The sequence below is a fragment of the Anser brachyrhynchus genome (assembly GCF_964034855.1).
Source record: "Anser brachyrhynchus genome assembly, chromosome: 14".
NCBI lineage: Eukaryota > Metazoa > Chordata > Aves > Anseriformes > Anatidae > Anser > Anser brachyrhynchus.
This window is the reverse complement of record NC_137709.1, coordinates 11,649,974-11,668,584: the sequence shown is the minus strand read 5'-3', so window position 1 is coordinate 11,668,584 and position 18,611 is coordinate 11,649,974. Positions and strand designations below refer to the sequence as shown.

Here is an 18,611-nt window from a genome sequence, read left to right as displayed (position 1 = left end):
CCTGTCAGAACCCATACAGGATGAAGTACAGAGTGAATTATAGAGCAACAGCAACTTCCAATGTGACCTAATTATCATTTAAAGTAGAAAGTAAGCATTCACGCAATCCAGACTCAGGTGAAATGTGTTTCCTATTTGAAAGGATGGCAAGTTCAGTGCATTCTTTGCTGCAGTATAGCTGCTACATATATTACCCAACTGTGACCTGAAAGTGAAAACAGCTATAAACACATATGAATCATCTTCTTAGATTATTTTTATCCTAGTTCAGACAAGTAACCTGGATTGTTAAACTGTTTTTACCTTACTATCCCGTGGTTAGACCAGAACTGAGATAAGGAAACGAACATGTGTCAGTTTTAAAGTTGGCATTGTTCCTTCAACACACAAATAAAATTTAAACAAATCTCATTCCCATAAATTCTGAAGGCTGAGGAAAAAAATCATGCTGTTTACTTTTGCCATTACAGTTCATAAAAAAAGCACTTTTCCGAAATAAAACTAATTTTCACCCATTTTTTTTTGCAGCATGATAGCAATAGTGTCTGAGCATGTTGGACACCATGTCATGAGACACCCTGCAAACCAACTTTATGGGTGAGCATCCCACTGCTGTCTGCAGCAGGAGTCCCTGACACTGTGGGATCCAAAGTAGAAGAGAAACTTTTTTGCATGAGGTTAAAGATCAAAACAGAACATTGTTTAGACATTTTAAAAAGATCTACTTGGATGTTTTAGTCTGAAAAAAATAAATCAATTGAGGTTTCAACTTTGGAAGCCAATTTGGAACAAAAGGCAATGTAAAAACACCAAGTTGTCCCAAGGGCCTCAAAGCCCATCTGCATCTTGTCTCTATATTCTGCAGAAGAGAGTCTAATGCAAGCCCTTGCCAGCTATTAGCATGTGCTAATGAGACTCTTGCTATTGCCAGTTCAGGACAAGGACTGCAGGATTTCTTAAAGAGTGTTAAGAGAGGGGATACTGGCAATCAAGCAGATATCATGGAGAGGCCTTTCTCCCCTGGTTGCCACTACTTAGAGCCTCTTCTGTGGCTCTTTTTAAAAACTCTCTTTTAAAAACCACCATTTGTGGTGGTCCAAATGGCCAGCATGGAGGCAGTGTGTACACAGATAGACACTGAATTGTAACTGCAAGCTAAGTGCTGCATCTTATTTCAGGTCAGACCTTATCCACACAAGGATCCCACTGGTGCTAGGACACGGTCTGAATAGAGACCTAGCAAAAGTTATCTACCTTGAACAAAATAAACAAATGACACCTGTAAATGAGGCATCTCTGGAGACCCATAGTACATGGGAACTGAGAACTAGACACTGGGAAGCACTAAGTGCAGGGGTTGTAGGGTACTTACAACCACTGCATACAAGGTCAAGGGATCAGTCACTGTAGCTAACACAACCCCATATGCAAGGCTGTCTGACCTACTAGGAGATATGGGAACATCTCTGTCTCCAGAATGGATACAGTCAGAGATGCCTAGTCAGCAGATTTTGTTTGCACGCTGTGTTGCACTGCAGGGAGGGGAGCCCTGAGACCGCAGCAGGCTCCATCATCACCTCTGGCTCCAGGCATGAACCATGGGCTCTGCCGAGACCTCTGGGCATGCTCCAGGCCAACCTCTGACAATCTCACCTGAACAGCAATTGATGCTCGGTTTAGCTTCTGGTAACAAAACCACAACCTCAGTGCAAGGGAAATTTCAGAACAGCCTTCACTGTGTTTTCCTCAGTTGGTACAGAGAGACTCACACACCCAACTTGCAAGAGTCACAGCAAAAATACAGATCTCTTGCACTGCACCACATAGCCCATGGTGAGACAGCAATGCTAGCAGATACAGCTTATTGCAGACCATTCTCACACAGCACACCACATAACCTTGTGCCTTATTTGTATTTTGCACGAAAAGAGCAAGCAACATTAAATTCAATCAGAAATGAAAGCAGATCCCATTCTAACGAATGGGGAGATAGCAAGAGCCCTGATTCTCCTCTTGGCAACAATCACAGCTCCTCTTAAGACCAAGCAGAGCTGGGAGTGCACAAGACAGGAAGAGGGCTCTTGGAGAACAGAAGAACCTGCTTTAAGGACATGACACAGAGCTACAATAACGAGGGAGAGAGAGAAGTAGAAAGAGACATACTGGAGAAGCTGACCATTGCGAAATGCTGACACCGGTCTCCTGTGAATTCGATCGGACACCTACCGAAAGAAAGAAAACCAGAAAGAAAGAAACAAGATAGCAAAATGACACCCAAACAGAGTGAACCAAGGACCCTCCTGATCCCTTTCACAACTCCTGTCTGTCTGCTTTCAGCCTGCACCCTTACCTGCATCCCTAAGCCCTAGCCCAAAGCTGACACCAAGAGCCATCCCTGACTAGACCACTCTACATCCACCGCTGTGCCCAGGAGGTTTTAAGTAGTGTGGTGCATTTTTTGTCTTCAAACATACTTTGCTTAGGATCTGGCATGTACAATCGCAAAGGCAGTTTCTCCAAACATCTCTGTCCGAAGAATCCATTTGGACATCTGGAGGGGAAAAGGGGAGAAATCACAGAACATGTCTGGCACCATTCTTGAGGCTAAGGTCAGAAATAAAAAGTGCATTGTGATGAATGGAAAAAATAAATGCTTCACGCGCATATTTACTCTCTGCTTTGCTTTAACCTCTAACATTAGCATTGCAGCTTTATCTTAGGTCTGGGTCTTCAAGTCGCCAGCTAAACCCCTCCTTTCCTCCTCTGCCTGCCTCTTTCCTTCTCACCTGCTAGAAGCACCAGCTGGCCAGAAGACTGCGATGGGCTAGACCCTACTTTCAGAGATTCTCCTTGGAGCCACTATCTAGACAAGACTGGCAAGCAGCATCACAGAGCGGTGAGCAGCTGCTCAGGCGACAGCAAGCATTGTGTACGGCAAGCATCTTCACATATTACCCCCAGAAGTACTCACAGGATGTTCCAGGGAGAATGGCTATGTTGCGGTTAGAGACAAAGCATGTGCGGAATCTCTGTGTTAACAGAGAGAAAGGGACAGAGAAGAAAGCTGAGCTGGAACAGGTCTCATGCGCTGCCCAGCTGCGCTGCCCATGCTCTTGCAGGCCAGGCTATCCCATTCACAGAATCATAAAATCATAGAATCATTAAGGTTGGAAAAGACCTCCAAGATCATCTGGTCCAACCATCCATGATGGATGGGCCAGGATGTGCTAGCTCAGGGGGCACCAGTTATATGACCCTGATGCTGTAGTGCCCTGGGGACAAGGGCCACATGGCAGGTGCACAGGTCATGACTGAACTCCCTGGAGCAGTTCCCAGTCAAGTGGGACTCAGGGGGTGTGAGAGCACGGGCAGGGGTGTGGTGGGAGCTGCTGAGCTATGCACGGGTGCTGCAACACCCACGTGCTCTGCATCCTGACCTGCCACAGCTGTGGATGAACCTGATAAGTGATGGGAACTGATTTGTGGCTGGTCAAACATTTCTTCCCCTGGTGCTGATCTCTCTCCCTTACTTCACTGCTTTTATCATGACCTTCTTGGATAGTGCATCAAAGTTATCCCTATCTTTCTTCAAGTCTCATCTCTACCCACCTGTCCTGAAACTCACTCCCTCCCTCCTGACCAAACTCTCCCTCCCCTGAGCTGAATAGGGTTTTATCACAAATAACTGGAGTTTTAACATGTTTTCCAACTTCCTGGAGCAAGCTGTGTTGCGGGCTCTATATCTTGTACGTCAGATCTTCCTCGCTGTCAGCTACCACCCACAAGAGTGCTCTGTCCCTGTCCCTCATCTAGGCCTCAGTGTTTGACAGGCACCAGCTGGTTGATAAAGAAGAGACCAAAAGACACTTCAGCAGAAAGGACGAGGCCCAGAGGCCTCAACTTGAGTCCGATGGCTTAGCTGCCTGCCAATCCGCTGTGAAGGACAGCGAACAGCCAGAGCAGCCTTGTTGCTGTGCCAGATGACTGATCCCAACCTGCATATACAGCTGGGTGGAGCAAGGAAAGTCCAGGTCCATGTCCAGGTCCTGGTCTCACTGCCAGCCCTACACGGGCAGCACAGATCTGACCCAGTCCTGTCTCCCAAATGGACACCAATGCCTGCTCCCACTCTGTGGCACAGCAAAGGAGAGGAGGAAGCGACGTTTTGAACTCTGTGGTGTCTGATATGATCAAAGATTTGTAGTTCAAAAGCATGGTGGCAGATTCTGTGTTGTTGGTTAAGGGCTATGGTAGCACTTGTTCTTGCCAGATTTATGTTTAGATGGCACGTTATGGATATGCAATGTCAATGGCAGTAAAAAAAGCCAAGAGAGTTGAATTTCTGCTTCTTTCTACTTAAGTGAACACAGGCAGGGTTTTTAAGCAACTGTGTAGTTCCCTTGTGGAACGGAGGTAGACGCCAGAGAAGTCTTCCCCACTGATTATATCCAGAAATCTTTGATTTTTAACAGTTCTCCCTCATCACGGACATACACTGATCTGGGCTAAAAGGTAGGAATCGTGACATGTGAGGGAGTGCTAAGGGATCTCAGCACCCACATCAGCTGTGCAGACCAAGGGTACACAAGCAGAGGCAACAGGTGGCTGGCCACAAGGCAGGCCGTTGAGTGAAGATCTCTTGGCTCCAGCAAATGTTGTGACTGGCACAATTCCCCCAGTGCACAGAGGTCTATTCCCTGCCTGGAGACTTGTACTAACACTTCTTGGGAAAGCCTGAGGCATTTGCTGACATGCTGATACATCACTGTCACAGGCTCTTAGAGGAGGTCATCCTTCTGCTGACAACCTGCTGGTACTCCAGAGGTAACTTGAGTTCAGGCTGAATGCTGGATGCCTGCAGGGGACCTACAGATATACACCTGAATCTAGCACGATCCAAGGAGCAGAAGCAATAGCTAATAAAATGCTGTATGATCTTTCCATCCCATCTACTGTCCTTTTCCACTTCTTCACATCCACCACTCTAACCTATCTTTCCTCTAAAGAATTAATTTCCCAGTTCTAAAAGGCGGAATGTCCCATGCCCATGGGAGATTTCACTGGCTATCCCTCTCACAGAAGAAAGCTATAAAAGGGTCTGCATGACTGAAGTGATTTTGGCGCATGATTTCTTGCTGGTTCTCACTGCAGTTTTGGTACATCTGCACTAAGTAAATCTGGTGCACCCTCTCTACTTATAACTAGCTTTGTTTCCTGTGCTACACTACATTTGGTTCTTAAGAACTGTGCTAACACTTCCATGTGGGAGTGTGCTGGGCTATTTGCATATCCCAACCTGCTCAAGGGGAACTTAAGGGCACGGTTCTGCATGAGGATTCACTGCACTCCCTTGATGTACACAAGTTCCTCAGTGTCCAAGCCACTCTTGAAACTGGAAATTTGATTCCATGGTCAGGCAAGTATCTTTGAAAAAATCACCTTTTTTTTTTTTCCATGATCATCTTGAAGTACAGGAAATGGAAACATATCAGTAATGTCATTTCAATGCCAGGGTACCCAGACAGCTCCCAAGAAAAGGGAGCCCAAGGGTTACCATCAAACATGAGGCCTCTTGACATTTCTTGTAATGAAGAAGAGGAAGCTGGTGCTGGAAGTAGAGTGAAGAAGCCCTGTTGGCAATCAAAGAGGCAGCTGGATGATGCACTCACAAGGACAGCCCTGGTGAATCATGACTTTGGAGAAGCCTTTAAAAGCTTGCATGGAGTTCGAACAAAGCTCCCAAAAGAGATGGTGTCTTCTGAATACTTTTAAAAGTTTATTCATCATCACTGACAGCCATGAACTTATTGAGTCTTCAAGGACATCCAGTTTAACTTACAATGTTCTACCCATTTGTCCGGGATCTAAGGCTTCAGCTCAGGTGTATGTTGTAAGCACCCCCAAATGGCCTCAAGGGTGCTGATGAATGAGGCAAATGTCCTACACACCTAAGAAAATGGACGCTTTGTCTGAAAGGACCTAAAACTGTCTCAGGCACAGATCTGCAAGATATCAGTCATGGCTGGAACTTGAATGTGACTGAAGCTGCATGCCATTAAGGAAAGACTCAAAATCATATGAAAACTGGTGGAGGGAAATAAAACCAAGGAAAAGAAATTGGTAAGAAGTGAAAAAGCAGAACGGAAATGTGTCAAAGCAGCTTTGATGCCATGACAGCTACCGTATAACCAATCCTTAGATCTCTGCTGTCAGCCTAGCGTGGGAGGGAAGAAGAACTTTCTAGATTGAAGACAGTAGATAACAGTCTTCTCCCTGTCTAGTAGAGCTCAAGCTTTACATCTTTAGTTGCTAGTGAATCAGCACTGGAAAAAGTGATAGAAAAGAAGCCCTCCTGAACATGAGCACGTTTTGTCACCTCCCAGGCTGTCAAGACACTGTGCAATCACATGCAGAAGGTGTGCTTTGTGAGACTACTCAGAAGCCACAAGTGCTGTTTTCTCTTCCCTGGGTCCTGTTTTCTCAGAAGCACAGATGCTGGCAGCAGTGGTTACCAGGAAAACTTTGAAAGTATGCACTGCCCGTGGAACCATTTTGTCTCATACTCCTAGACTGGTAAAGATGAAGATTTGTTCTTTATTACTATGTCTCCATCTGTGACTTCTAGGAATTTCTGACATGAATGGCACATGACTCTCCCCTTCTGGACAGGAAGAGGAAATGGAAGACACATCTGCATACAGAACCTGCTGCCTGTGTCACAGACCTGTGGGCAGCTCTTCTTCAGCAGCTAAGCATATGATCTGACAGTTAAGGCTTCCTAAGGCCAAGAGTCATGAGATGGTCTTTCATCATGGCATCCTTCTTCCTGCACATCTGACCCTAGCCAAGTGATTTTGGCTGGCTATCCCAGCAGAATGGATGTTAAATTGTTCCTCCAAATGTTACCTTTGGGTTCCCTGGTCCGCTCATTGTCCTCAGAGGCCCAACGTGTCTCTCCTCAAAGGCTACGGGAAGTGGACATATCTGTGTCCGTAGCAACAGCCTTGGGGAAGCACAAGGCTGCACGAACCTTTCAAAGACAGCAACTTGCCCCTTGCCAATGTGGAGAATACCCAAGACTGCCCTTGCTTGACTCCATCCCTCTGTGCATAACCAATTGCATGAGATTTAAGAACAAATACAATTTTCCACTTGCCACATATGAAAATTTTCCACTTGCAAATCTGTCAACAAAACTGGTCAGAGATTTTTCTACTTAGCTTCTGTTGTTCCTGAAAAATGTCCACTGACTTTAGTCAGTTATGACCAGTTCCCTGAGATTTTTTTTTTCCCACATTTCAAAAATATTCATAAAGTTCTGCTCTTGGGCTCAGGATGAATTTCAGTTAAATATTTACACAGTAAAAGAAATGCAATGAGATGATCAGCCAAATAAAGCATCTTGAAAACTACAAACCAAAGTTGTTTAAATGATCCATTTCTATGTTGTCTGCAGAGCAAACTTATTTATGAAAATTGAAAAACATTGACGTTTTACCTTGAATCAGGGCAGAGAAATAATTATTGTTGATTATTATTTTTTAATTATTTACTAATAGCATTATTATAATAATATTCCTGCTGGAAGCAAAACATTTTCTGCCCAGCTGTTGACCTAAATCTTGCAAATGTTGGCCTGCTTCCTCCAGATCTTAAAGTATGCCAAAATCAGTAGCTTTCATAATGCAATCCATGCTACAGAAGAATGTAAACAAGCAGGTGCTTCAAAATAACAAGATAAGGAAAAGCTGCAGCAGAAGAACACAATGCACTGATAAAAGGAAATGGAGAAATGTTTCAAGCATGTTGCTTATTTGTGCAAAAGGCTGAAAAAGAAGACAGTTCTGTCATTGTCCCCTGACCAGTCCCAGATGATCAGGCTCTTGGAGAGCCACAAAAGGCTGGACTCCACAAAACCACTAATGATAAGTAAAGAAAGCAACCAGCATAAATGTAGAGTCCTTATCCAGAGCAGCTAATCAAGGCATGTTTGCTCTATAGTAGAGTCCAAATTACAAGGACATCCACTTCTAGCCTCAGTGAAGACAACAGCCAGCTCCAACTGAGCTGTGGGAGCTCAGTGGGATCTGCACTGTTGGCTTCACTGAGTCTCACTGTTGCAGGATCAGCTTCCACACTCAGATGGTTCTCCAGGGTTTCCTTCAGTTACACGTGCATTAAAAGGGATTGAACTGGATACATAGAAGTACCACTTGAACACAAAAAGGTAACTCTTCTCGAAACTCTATCACAGCATGTGAAACACAATGAACTAGTCCTGGCTGGTTCAGAAGATTTGGAATAGGAGATAGAGATTTTCACCCCTAGCTCAACACTGTGAGCTCTTCATTGAACATGTGATTTTGTTAAATATAGACAATCTAAACCCAGAAAGTCAGCATCTGTAAATACTACAGCCTGACTCTTGTGAGCACGTGTACTACCTGATGGGAGAGGGTTGCTCTATAAAGCTCTTTCAGTCTTCTGATCCCATGCAATTTAGGAAGATCCTGGCCCAGGGTATCAGCCACTTCAACTACATTAAACACACAAAAGAGCCACGAAGCACCTCTAGGTGAGCAGAGGAGGGCTGTGCAGCAGTGATACTTGGCTTTGTTTCTTTGTTTGGCTGACAAGACCCCAACTGCAGATAACCTGTGCCAAGACCTAACTAGGAAGAGTATTTCTTCTGTAATATACACACTAACACAACCCAGTGGGGCCTGGCACCCAGTGACAAAAGATAAGAGCAGCCTCAAACTGCTCCAAGTTTTGTCAAGAACACAACAGTTTCCAGGATGGAGCAGGCCCAAGTTCAGAGGCTGCTAACCTCCCCAAGCACTACGTTCAGGTGGACACAACAAATCAGTCATCTCTATTTTATGTTCCAGCCCAGTTCAAGACCTTGAGACTTGCTTGTGTGCATTCCTTCTGCAGACACTGGAATCTTCCCTGCTCTGTTCTATGCAGTTTCCTTACTGTTATGGTAAGAAACCAGTCCACCTTCTAAAGCATCTCTGAGCAATATGGTCTGGAGAAAGGTCAAGAAAGTTTTCCTGACAGCAAGAGCCTGGGTTCTTTAATTTTCTAGGGCAGTTGAGTCAATTCTGTATGTGTGTGACTCAGTAGTTTTCTGGGTTTACAGTGAAAGTTTGTAGAATATCTCAGGCAGATCAGACTTCTCCCATTTAACTTCCAGGTGGTCTGTTTGCAGAGTAAGGATAACAGCTCAGATTGTATCACATTCAGTTTTCCTTTGACTCTATCATGTATAGAATTTACTTCAAATTAAGGACTAATTTATGCAAGCACGCAATCCAAAACAGACATACTTTTTGGAACAGCTCCAAATCTGTTCTGGGCTGTTCCCTGGTTAAGAAACTGCATTCTCCAAGGTCAAGATGAAGTATATTGAAAAGGGAGAAAGGAGGTGAGTTTGCAGGAAAAAAACGAGCTGCTGTTTGCTCTCCAGAGCTTATAAGACTGAGAGGAACATATTTCTGGGAAGCCTATTAAAAAACAATACTAAAAGGCTGGCTGCCAATTTAGGCGATATCTATAACAACACAAGTACGAGCCACTTCAGGAAAAGAAAATATTTGAGAATCCAGCTGCTCTTTTTGCTCCAGAGTGCCAGACATAACATCCACAGAAAGGATCTCCTGTGCTCATGGGCAGTTGCAAACAATGAAATCCACTTCTGATTACAGGATGATGGAGTTAACAAGAACTCTTTAATATTTTGTCTTCTGATACCTGGCACTCAGAAGGTGTTGAAAAGGCTGGCAGCACAATGCTGGTGCCAGGCGTGCTGGAATCTCCTTAGCACTGGGTCAAGGAAGACTGCAAGGGGGCACACAGTGCCAGAAGACTCCCAAGGTACTACCAACTCTAATCAGAATAGCAAAGTAGGAACAGTGTCTGGATAGAGCTCAGGATGCTCATGCGGCTACTGTTTGATCTCTCACTCCAAGGCATTTGAAGAGGTTGTGTGCAGAAGAATCTCCTCTATGCCTACATCTCAGAGGGATGATGTGACTGGATCCCATGTTACAGAGTTGAGAAATGCAAGACAAAGCCTTCGTCTTTGCCTCCTCTAGTTTCTCATCTGAATTGATATCATTGAATCTTTCATATACCACAGCAGCTGATCTTCTGCCTTAGTGCAATGAGGAAGCTGTGAAACATTTCAGCACTTTGTTAGCTGATGGGCAGGCAAGTCTGAAGTCAGTATATCCATCATCAGCCTTCACCAAGAATCCTCCAAGTTATTGGGAAAGTCATGGTATGAGAAATGCAAAGTTCATATTTTCAGTTCAAATGCTTCTACATTCGTCAACAGCTATACCCTTCTGGAGCCCCAGAAACTCTATATAACAGCACCTCAAAATCCAGGAATCCTTATCTTCAGTCAATGATTAGATGACAAAAAAAATTGAAGGAGAATGAGCAGATATCTCCTCATAAAGTCGGATCAGAAGTGATTGCATTGTGTGAAAGTCACTTGGGTCTCCTTGGTACCTGTTAATGCAGAACTTTGTTTTCTGGCAAACCTTCCAACATCTCCTTTGAGTTAGCACTTTGCTGCTCTTCCATACACACCAATTCAATTCCCATCTGGTTTTAGCAACTGGTACCTTGGGACTCATCAAAACCAGAAATCATTTCCCATTTTCAAGTAAATGGCTTTCAAATTATATGAAATAATTATGTCTGTTTTGCATGGCACATAAAATCTTGATGGAATTCTTCACTGAGCTTCCCCTCTGTTCATCAGCTAGAATAGCAGTCTGTTTTGAAGGTAGACTGCTTCTTTGCAGGGCGGAAATTACTTTGGTTAAATCAGTCTGTCTGCTGATGACACTTGATAACTGTCATGTCTATCCTCCATTAGGAATAATGGAGCCTAAACATTACATCTGCATATGTCAGGGGTTCAGGCAACTCTTGCTACAATTAGTAATTGGTCAGATACGAAAGTCTTGATCTGGATTCAAGATTTTCCCAAAAGAAATAGCGTTGAGGTCTATGTTTTTGGCACCAGCACGTTGTTTAGAGATAGACATAGAACCACATGTTCTTCCAGGCTCAATCATGGAAAGACTGGAACTGCTGGGGCTTCACAGGGCTGCACCTACACCACAAGAGTGGCTGTGTCTTCCCCCATGTTTCTTGTGGAGAACACTGTCAAGATGATGCTGTTATCCCATGTCTTTCCCACCACATCTGATCCTGCACTGGAAAGTGAGAACACAGGAGCTTAGCTGAATGTTTCCACATGGCTGTTTCTACTCCTGCCAAAAAAATGGAGTACTGGGAGAACGGAGGAGTAATGCTAAGCATAATCCAGCACACAGCCCTTCAAAGAGGGGTGAGGGCTTTGTTCAGATTCATTCTTCAAGGTCTGAGGAGGCAAGGAGGGCATCACACCATGCAATGGCAGTGAGACTAGGCTGAGATCGACAGATGCAAACTCCTTTGGCAGAACTTCTCCACCCAGAAGTGTCTGGTCCACACAAGGAGAAAACAGCTCTGAGCTTCTCCAACCTGGGCACAGTGATGCCTTGTGAGCTCCAATACTGACTACACCTGTTCAGCAAAGCTCCTGAGCTCACTAGCCAGACCGGGCGCTAACTCACCCGGATTCACTGGCTGGACACAAGCCATCAGTTCTACTCGCAGGGTACCGTCTCATGCTCACTCTGCAGAAGTCCAGGAGCAAGTAGAGGCATGCCTTTGCTTGGGTACATCTATCTCGAGCACTGACAATCAGACTGCACTCTCTTGGTCCACATCAGGCTTGGAGGGTGAGCCATGAGAGGCTATTGGGCTTTTTAACTGGAATAGGTTTGAACCAGAGGTGAAAAGCTCTCACATCCTATTTCATATCCCTCACTCCATACTGCTGCACTTTAACCCCCTCCAAGAAATTTCGTTTTAAGGATAACTTAGTATATCTCCCCACTCTTTTTTGCAGATTCTAATATTTGAAGGGGAGCAATAAACAGCCCACAGCCTGTCACATAGGCAAGCACAGAGTGGTGAAGAGCTGTGTGCTAAACCTGCTTCAGGGTCCATGAGAACCAGACAGGAAAAGTAAGAGGCAGGCATCTGCAAGGGACCCCCTCTGGTGGCTGTGCACTGGGGAAGACCCCCTGCTCAAAGGAAAGAACATGTCAGCTGGAGGCTAGGAACTTTGACACAGCTCAGAGAGAGCAAGAGGGACACAACCTTCCCTGAAGCTGCAGAGGAGAAAGGGAAGAAGGGAAAGAAAATGGCCAGGACAAAAGTATTCTAAGAAGAGAAAGAAAATAAAATAAAAAGAAGTCAGGAAAAGCAAACCGTGGCACTCACACAAAAAAGAAAATATGAATCCTCTTCCCCTGCCCCCGCCCCTCTAGACTCCTTTTCTTAACCTGCATGGCTCAAACTGTAATTGCCAGAATTTCAGAGCTACCCATCCTCCTGCAGTTGCACAGAGGTCTCCTCTCCCCCAAACAAGTAATTTGCATGTTGACACAAGAACTACACTCACTTACTTGCAAGACAGCTGATTAATCCCTTCGATGTAGTAGCATACCCCACCATTGACACAATAGGACTTGGCTGTTTCGTTGCATTTTCTAGCATGCCCAGACCAGGAGGAGAGAGTTGTGGTTACTGCAGGGAAAAAAAAAAACACACACACACACACACAGACACACACAAAAAGGATATACTGTTATTTCCTTTGTTGGGCAATTCTGTTTTCTTAGATGATTTTCAGTTAGTTCACTTGCCAAAGTAAAAACCCCAGAGCTACAAACCTCAGCCTGTGCCTTTAGACTCATGTTCACCTCTCCAGGTGCTGGGGCTGCTGCGACTTGACTTCTCCTTTCCCAGCAAAAGTGGCAAAGTGAGTGTGAAGCTGAGGACTCGCACTTCTCCAAGTTGCTAGCATGTCAGGACAAGATCATCCTTTCAGCAAGCTCCATGGAGAAGTGCTCCTCTCCCAGCTCTCCTTGTCCTCCCCTTACACATGCATGCAATCCTGCACCAGCAGGAAGGCAGGAGGTCAGGAAGCCCAGAACACATGCTCAGAGTCACAGAGTCATGGTGGCATGCTGCTGAGGCATGATTTGTACTAGGATACTGGACCAAGATCCAGAGATTCTGTAAGGGGACATTTCAATGTTAGGAGGATGCTGCAATTGTGCCACATCTCTTAGATGATACAAGTTTTCACAGCCAGAAGCAAATGCCCTCATGGTCCCCAGAGCAGGTCCAGTGCAAGGAAGAACAACCCCATTTCTCCTTCCCCTATTTCTGAGCATTTCTTCGTCATGTCCCAATGGCTCTGCTTCTAGAGACCAAGCAGAAATTTGTTATGAGAGGTCAGTCAGCCCTGGCTTGTGCTAAGAAGGAAGTCATATCATGACTCAGATTTCTTGGGATACAGATACTTTTCCAAATCAATGTCTTTTATGTTGTTGTTTTTGTGGATTGTTGTTGTAGTTGTTTCCTAGAGAAAGGCTTTCCAGCCATGTAAGGTAGAAACAAAACTGGGTTTTAGGATAGATGATTTCACCAAGCCTCCAAAGAAGTTCTTGCAAAAAACCCTCAAATATGAAAACTCCCAAACTTCTGTAGGGAATTTCAATTTCCCCTTCCAGTTAATCTTAATGGGAACTAGAAATCGAAACTATCACAATGGCTTTGTAATGAGTCCGTATAATTTATACCTCTCTGAGATAGCAGTGCATCTAAAACCAGTGGAGAGCTGTCCATTCAGGAACAAGGAGCTCTAATGGATACCACCCAAAGATTCTTTGCAAGGCCTCTCCTTTAGCTATTGCTTAATCCAGCCACTTAAACCAAGTCTTAATATCAAATATCATTTTAAAACTGAGTGTGGAAATAAAATCTAGCCTGGCAGCATGCAGTTGCATCCCCTAACACAGTCAGATCCAGGCTGTGCACAGGCTTCACTATGTACGTGCATGGGAAGCTACAGGTCATGGAAGCTGCCAGGCTACTAGGATCTGCCTGCTCTGCAGCTTTCTTTGGGATGCTTCGGCCAGTCTTCTGGAGGCAGAAGCAGTGGCAGAGCAAGCAAGAGCTCCCTGGGGAAGTGTGAAAATTGCAGGGCAGCAGGTACATAGAGCGACAGCAACTGGCCATTTGAACAGTCCCTGTGTGCTTCTAGGCCAGCACACAGCATGTGAGCTACTGAAAATCACTGGCAAGGTGACCTTTGGTTTGTGGTGCTTGCTGGCTTTTAATGAAGTATATGAAAACTGCATGATCTCTGCAAGTGTGCCATCAGATCAGAGAGCATCAAAACTTCATGAATCAAAACACTGATGCAAATGGAAAAGCATGTGGAAGAAGAACAAGCACAGCCTGAATGAAGCAATAACCCCTGAGACCATGAAACTTATTAACTTCTAGTAAGCAAAGTGATCCATGGCACCCATCAGGCAAAGTCTCACTTCTTAAATAATACAGGATAGGACCATGTTCTAGAGCGAGCCTTCCACAGCAAAGCAGGAGGGCAAAGGACAGAGAGGGATAAATAAAAACAGAGCATAGAAACCACCCTGTAGAAAACACCTCAGATAAAAAGGTATACTTTGCACCAGAAAAGATGGACAGGAGGATGCAGTGCTGTGTGATGTTCCAGTAACAGAGTGGATTACAGTTCTGACAAATTAGATTCATCTGATTGGGATTATAATGGCATTTTCATCCAGATGAAAAAAAAAAAAGAAAAAAAAAAAGAAAAAAAAAGTCTTGTTCAGAAAATGTAACAATCTGTTTTTCAGTGTGGTCCCCTTTGACTCCACGTGGCTACACATCACAGAGAAACACGATGAAGCATGAAGTATGAGAGGCCAAGGGGGATTTCAGTGGGTTTCCACCACACTAGCAGGATATACCACAGACTCACAAGCAATGCAGGCACTTAGGGACTTCATGTCTAGCTGTACTTTTTTGTTCTGTACAAGCTGTTGCTTACTAGCCTGAGCAACTAGAAATATCTTTACAAATATCTACCTGTTCCTGAGTCATCTGCAATTCAATGGCTGATGTCAGTACAGTGAGCCTCATGTGCAGTTTATTTGCAGTCATGAATATTCATTCACCTCCACTCCAAACACCCGAAGCTAGGTTTTATTGTTGCTGTTACTTATCCAGCCAATGAAGACAGTGTAGAAAATGCACATGAGAGATTCAGAGAGCACTGTAGTCTTTCAGAGCATCTATTTTCCACCACACACCTAGCTTATTCAGCACTAATAGGGTAGCAGAAAGGAAAGCCATGTGCACTGACATTGCCATATGGACTATCCTTCACATAATAAAACAATCATCACAGAATCATTTAGGTTGAAAGAGACCTCCAAGATCACTTAGTCCAACCTCTGACTTAACACTAACAAGTCCTCCGCTAAACCATATCACTACTCTCTACATCTAAACATCTTTTAAAGACCTCCAGAGAGGGTGACTCAACCACTTCCCTGGGCAGCCCATTCCAGTGCCTAACAACCATTTCAGTAAAGAAGTTCTTCCTAATATCCAACCTAAACCTCCCCTGGCGCAACTTTAGCCCATTCCCCCTTGTCCTATCACCAAGCACGTGGGAGAATAGACCCACCCCCACCTCTCTACAGCCTCCTTTAAGGTACCTATAGAGAGCGATAAGGTTGCCCCTGAGCTTCCTTCCCTCCAGGCTAAACAACCCTATCTCCCTCAGCCGCTCCTGTGAGGGCCACATTTTGCTCCCTGCTCCCTTCCACCGGCTCAGGGGGCTGGGTACCCTTGCTGCTAAAGACTGAGGCAAAGGAGGCATTGAGCACCTCAGTCTTTTCCTCATCTCTTGTCACTAAGTTTCCCCCTGCATCCAGCCAAGGATGAAGATTCTCCTTAGTCCTCCTTTTCGAGTTTATGTATTTATAAAAACATTTTTTGTTATCTTTAACAGCAGTAGCCAGATTGAGCTCCAGATGAGCTTTGGCCTTTCTAATTTTGTCCCTGCACAGCCTCTCAACATCCTTATAGTCCTCCTGAGTGGCCTGCCCTCTCTTCCAAAGGTCATAAAACTTCTTTTTCTTCCTGAGCTCTAGCCACAGCTCTCTGTTCAGCCAGGCCAGTCTTATTCCGTGCTGGCTCATGGGGCACATGGGGATGGTCTGATCCGGAGCCTTTAAGATTTCCTTCTTGAGTGCCCAGCCTTCCTGGACTCCTCTGCCCTTCAGAACTGCCTCCCAAGGGACTCTGACAACCAGTGTCCTGAACAGCTCAAAGTCTGCCCTCCGGAAGTCCAAGACAGCAGTTTTACTGATCCCCCTCCTGACTTTGCCAAGAATAGAGAACTCTACCATTTCGTGGTCACTCTGCCCAAGCCAGCTCCTGACCACCACATCTCCCACCAGTCCTTCTCTGTTTGTGAACAGCAGGTCTAGCGGGGCACCTCCCCTGGTAGGCTCACTGACCAGCTGCGTCAGGAAACTATCTTCCACGCTCTCCAGGAACCTCCTAGACTGCTTCCTCTGGGCTGTATTGTATTTCCAGCAGATATCTGGGAAGTTAAAGTCCCCCACAAGTACAAGTGCTGGCGATTGCGCGACTTCTGCCTGCTGCTTGTAGAACATCTCATCCGTTTGGTTTGGTGGTCTATAATAGACCCCCACCAGAATGCCGGCCTGGCATAAATTATAAATATTGGTAAAATATATAGTATAGGTGTACATATATATGAATTATAGGTATAAATTATCAGGCATAATCAACATGCGGTTCATGAAAAGAAAGTCCTGTCTTAGTAATTGGATCTCCTACGATAAGGTTACCCACTTGCTGAATGAAAGGAAGGCAATGAATGTAATCTTTCTGGATTTTAGTAAGTTATCAAAAGATACGGTGTGTCACAGTATTCTTCTGGACATATTTTCCAGATGTGAGATTATAGAATCATAGAATTGTAGAATCATTCAGGTTGAACAAGACCTCTAAGATCCCCTTGTGTTCTGCCCTGGTGAGGCCACACCTCAAGTACTGTGTTCAGTTTTGGGCCCCTCACTACAAGAAGGACATCGAGGCCCAGGAGCATGTCCAGAGAAGGACTATGAAGCTGGTGAAGGGTCTGGAACATAAGTCTTATGAGGAGAGGCTGAGGGCACTGGGGTTGTTTAGTCTGAAGAAGAGGAGGCTCAGGGCAGACCTTACTGCTCTCTACAACCACCTGAAAGGAAGTTGTGGAGGGCTGGGGGTTGGCCTCTTCTCATAGCTAACTAGCTGTAGGACTAGAAGGAATGGCCCCAAGTTGCACCAGGGGAGATTTAGGTTGGAAATTAGGAGACATTTCTTCTCAGAAAGAGCAGTAAGGCATTGGAACAGGTTCCCCAAGGAGGTGGTAGAGTCACTGTCCCTGGGGGTGTTCAAGGAAAGGTTGGACGTGGTGCTTAGGGACATGGTTTAGTGGGTGACATTGGTGGTGGGGTGATGATTGGACCAGATGATCTTGGAGGTCTTTTCCAACCTTAATGATTCTACGATTCTATCTATTCCAACCTTTAACCTAGTACTGACAAGTCCACCACTAAACCATGCTACTAAGTTCTACAACTACACGTTTCTTGGCGACCTCCAGGGATGGTGACTCAACCACTTCCCTAGGCAGACTATTCCAATGCCGCACAATCCTCTCAGTATATAAATTTCTCCTAATATCCAACCTAAACATCCCCTGGTGTAACTTGAGGACTTTTCCCCTCATCTTACCACTTGGAGCACTGTGCCCTGTCAATCAAGAGGGCAAAACGCATTTTGGAGTTCATTAAACACAGCATATCCAGCCAGTCAAAAGTGAGGATTATCTTACTACATCTAGTACCGGTGAGGCCTCACCTTGAATACTGGGTGTAGTTCTGGGCTCCACAATATACGAAGAATACTTGAATGCATCCAGAGGAGGGCAACAAACTTGATAAGAGGGAAGGCATGTCCTATGAGGAGAGGCTGAGGACACTTGGCTTGTCTAGCTTGGAGAAAAGGAGGCTAAGAAGCAACCTCATTGCTCCCTACAACTTCGTGAGGAGGGGAAATGGAGAGGGAGATGCCGATATCTTTTCCATGGTAACCAGTGATAGGATGCATGTGAATGGCACAAAGCTGTGCCAAAGGAGGTTCAGACTGGGTATTAGGAAAAATGTCTTTCCAGTGAAGGTGGTCAAACACTGGAAGAGCAAGATGTTTGATGCCCCATGCCTGTCAGTGTTCAAGAGGCATTTGGATAAAGTTCTTAATAATATCCTTTAACTTTTGGTTAGCCCTTCCAACCAAACAATTCTATTCTACACTATTCTGTTCTGTTCTGTTCTATTCTATCCTATTCTGTTCTGTTGTGTTCTATTCTGTTCTGTTCTGTTCTGTTCTGCTCTATTCTAGCCTAGCCTAGCCTAGCCTACTCAGTTTTACTCTAACTGTGCAGAAAGACCATCGGTGATTATGCAAGGAATCTTATACCATGCATGTTATTTAATCTTTTCAGACAGACCACTAGCCCTATTCTCAGGAATCTAGTGAAATACTCTGCTTGCAGTCTCCAGAGAGTTAATTAATGCAGC

At 44.9% G+C, this 18,611-nt stretch overlaps 1 protein-coding gene across 7 annotated transcripts in view; it reads right to left on the bottom strand.

The window, feature by feature from the left end:
* NRG2 (neuregulin 2) overlaps positions 1-18,611 on the bottom strand; it is a 175,953-nt gene that overhangs the window by 23,963 nt on the left and 133,379 nt on the right. For 3 of the 7 annotated variants that reach the window (XM_080554947.1, XM_080554949.1, XM_080554950.1), the window contains 2 exons: positions 12,540-12,660; positions 2,164-2,222 (listed from right to left, as the gene is read on the bottom strand). The exons of 1 other annotated variant lie outside the window; for it this stretch is intronic. In XM_080554947.1, the coding sequence (XP_080411073.1) occupies positions 2,164-2,222; positions 12,540-12,660 (180 nt within the window). Of the gene's footprint in view, positions 1-2,163; positions 2,223-2,474; positions 2,552-12,539; positions 12,661-18,611 lie in introns of all 7 variants that reach the window. 3 more of the 7 variants (XM_080554948.1, XM_080554951.1, XM_080554953.1) reach the window with 2 other exon arrangements.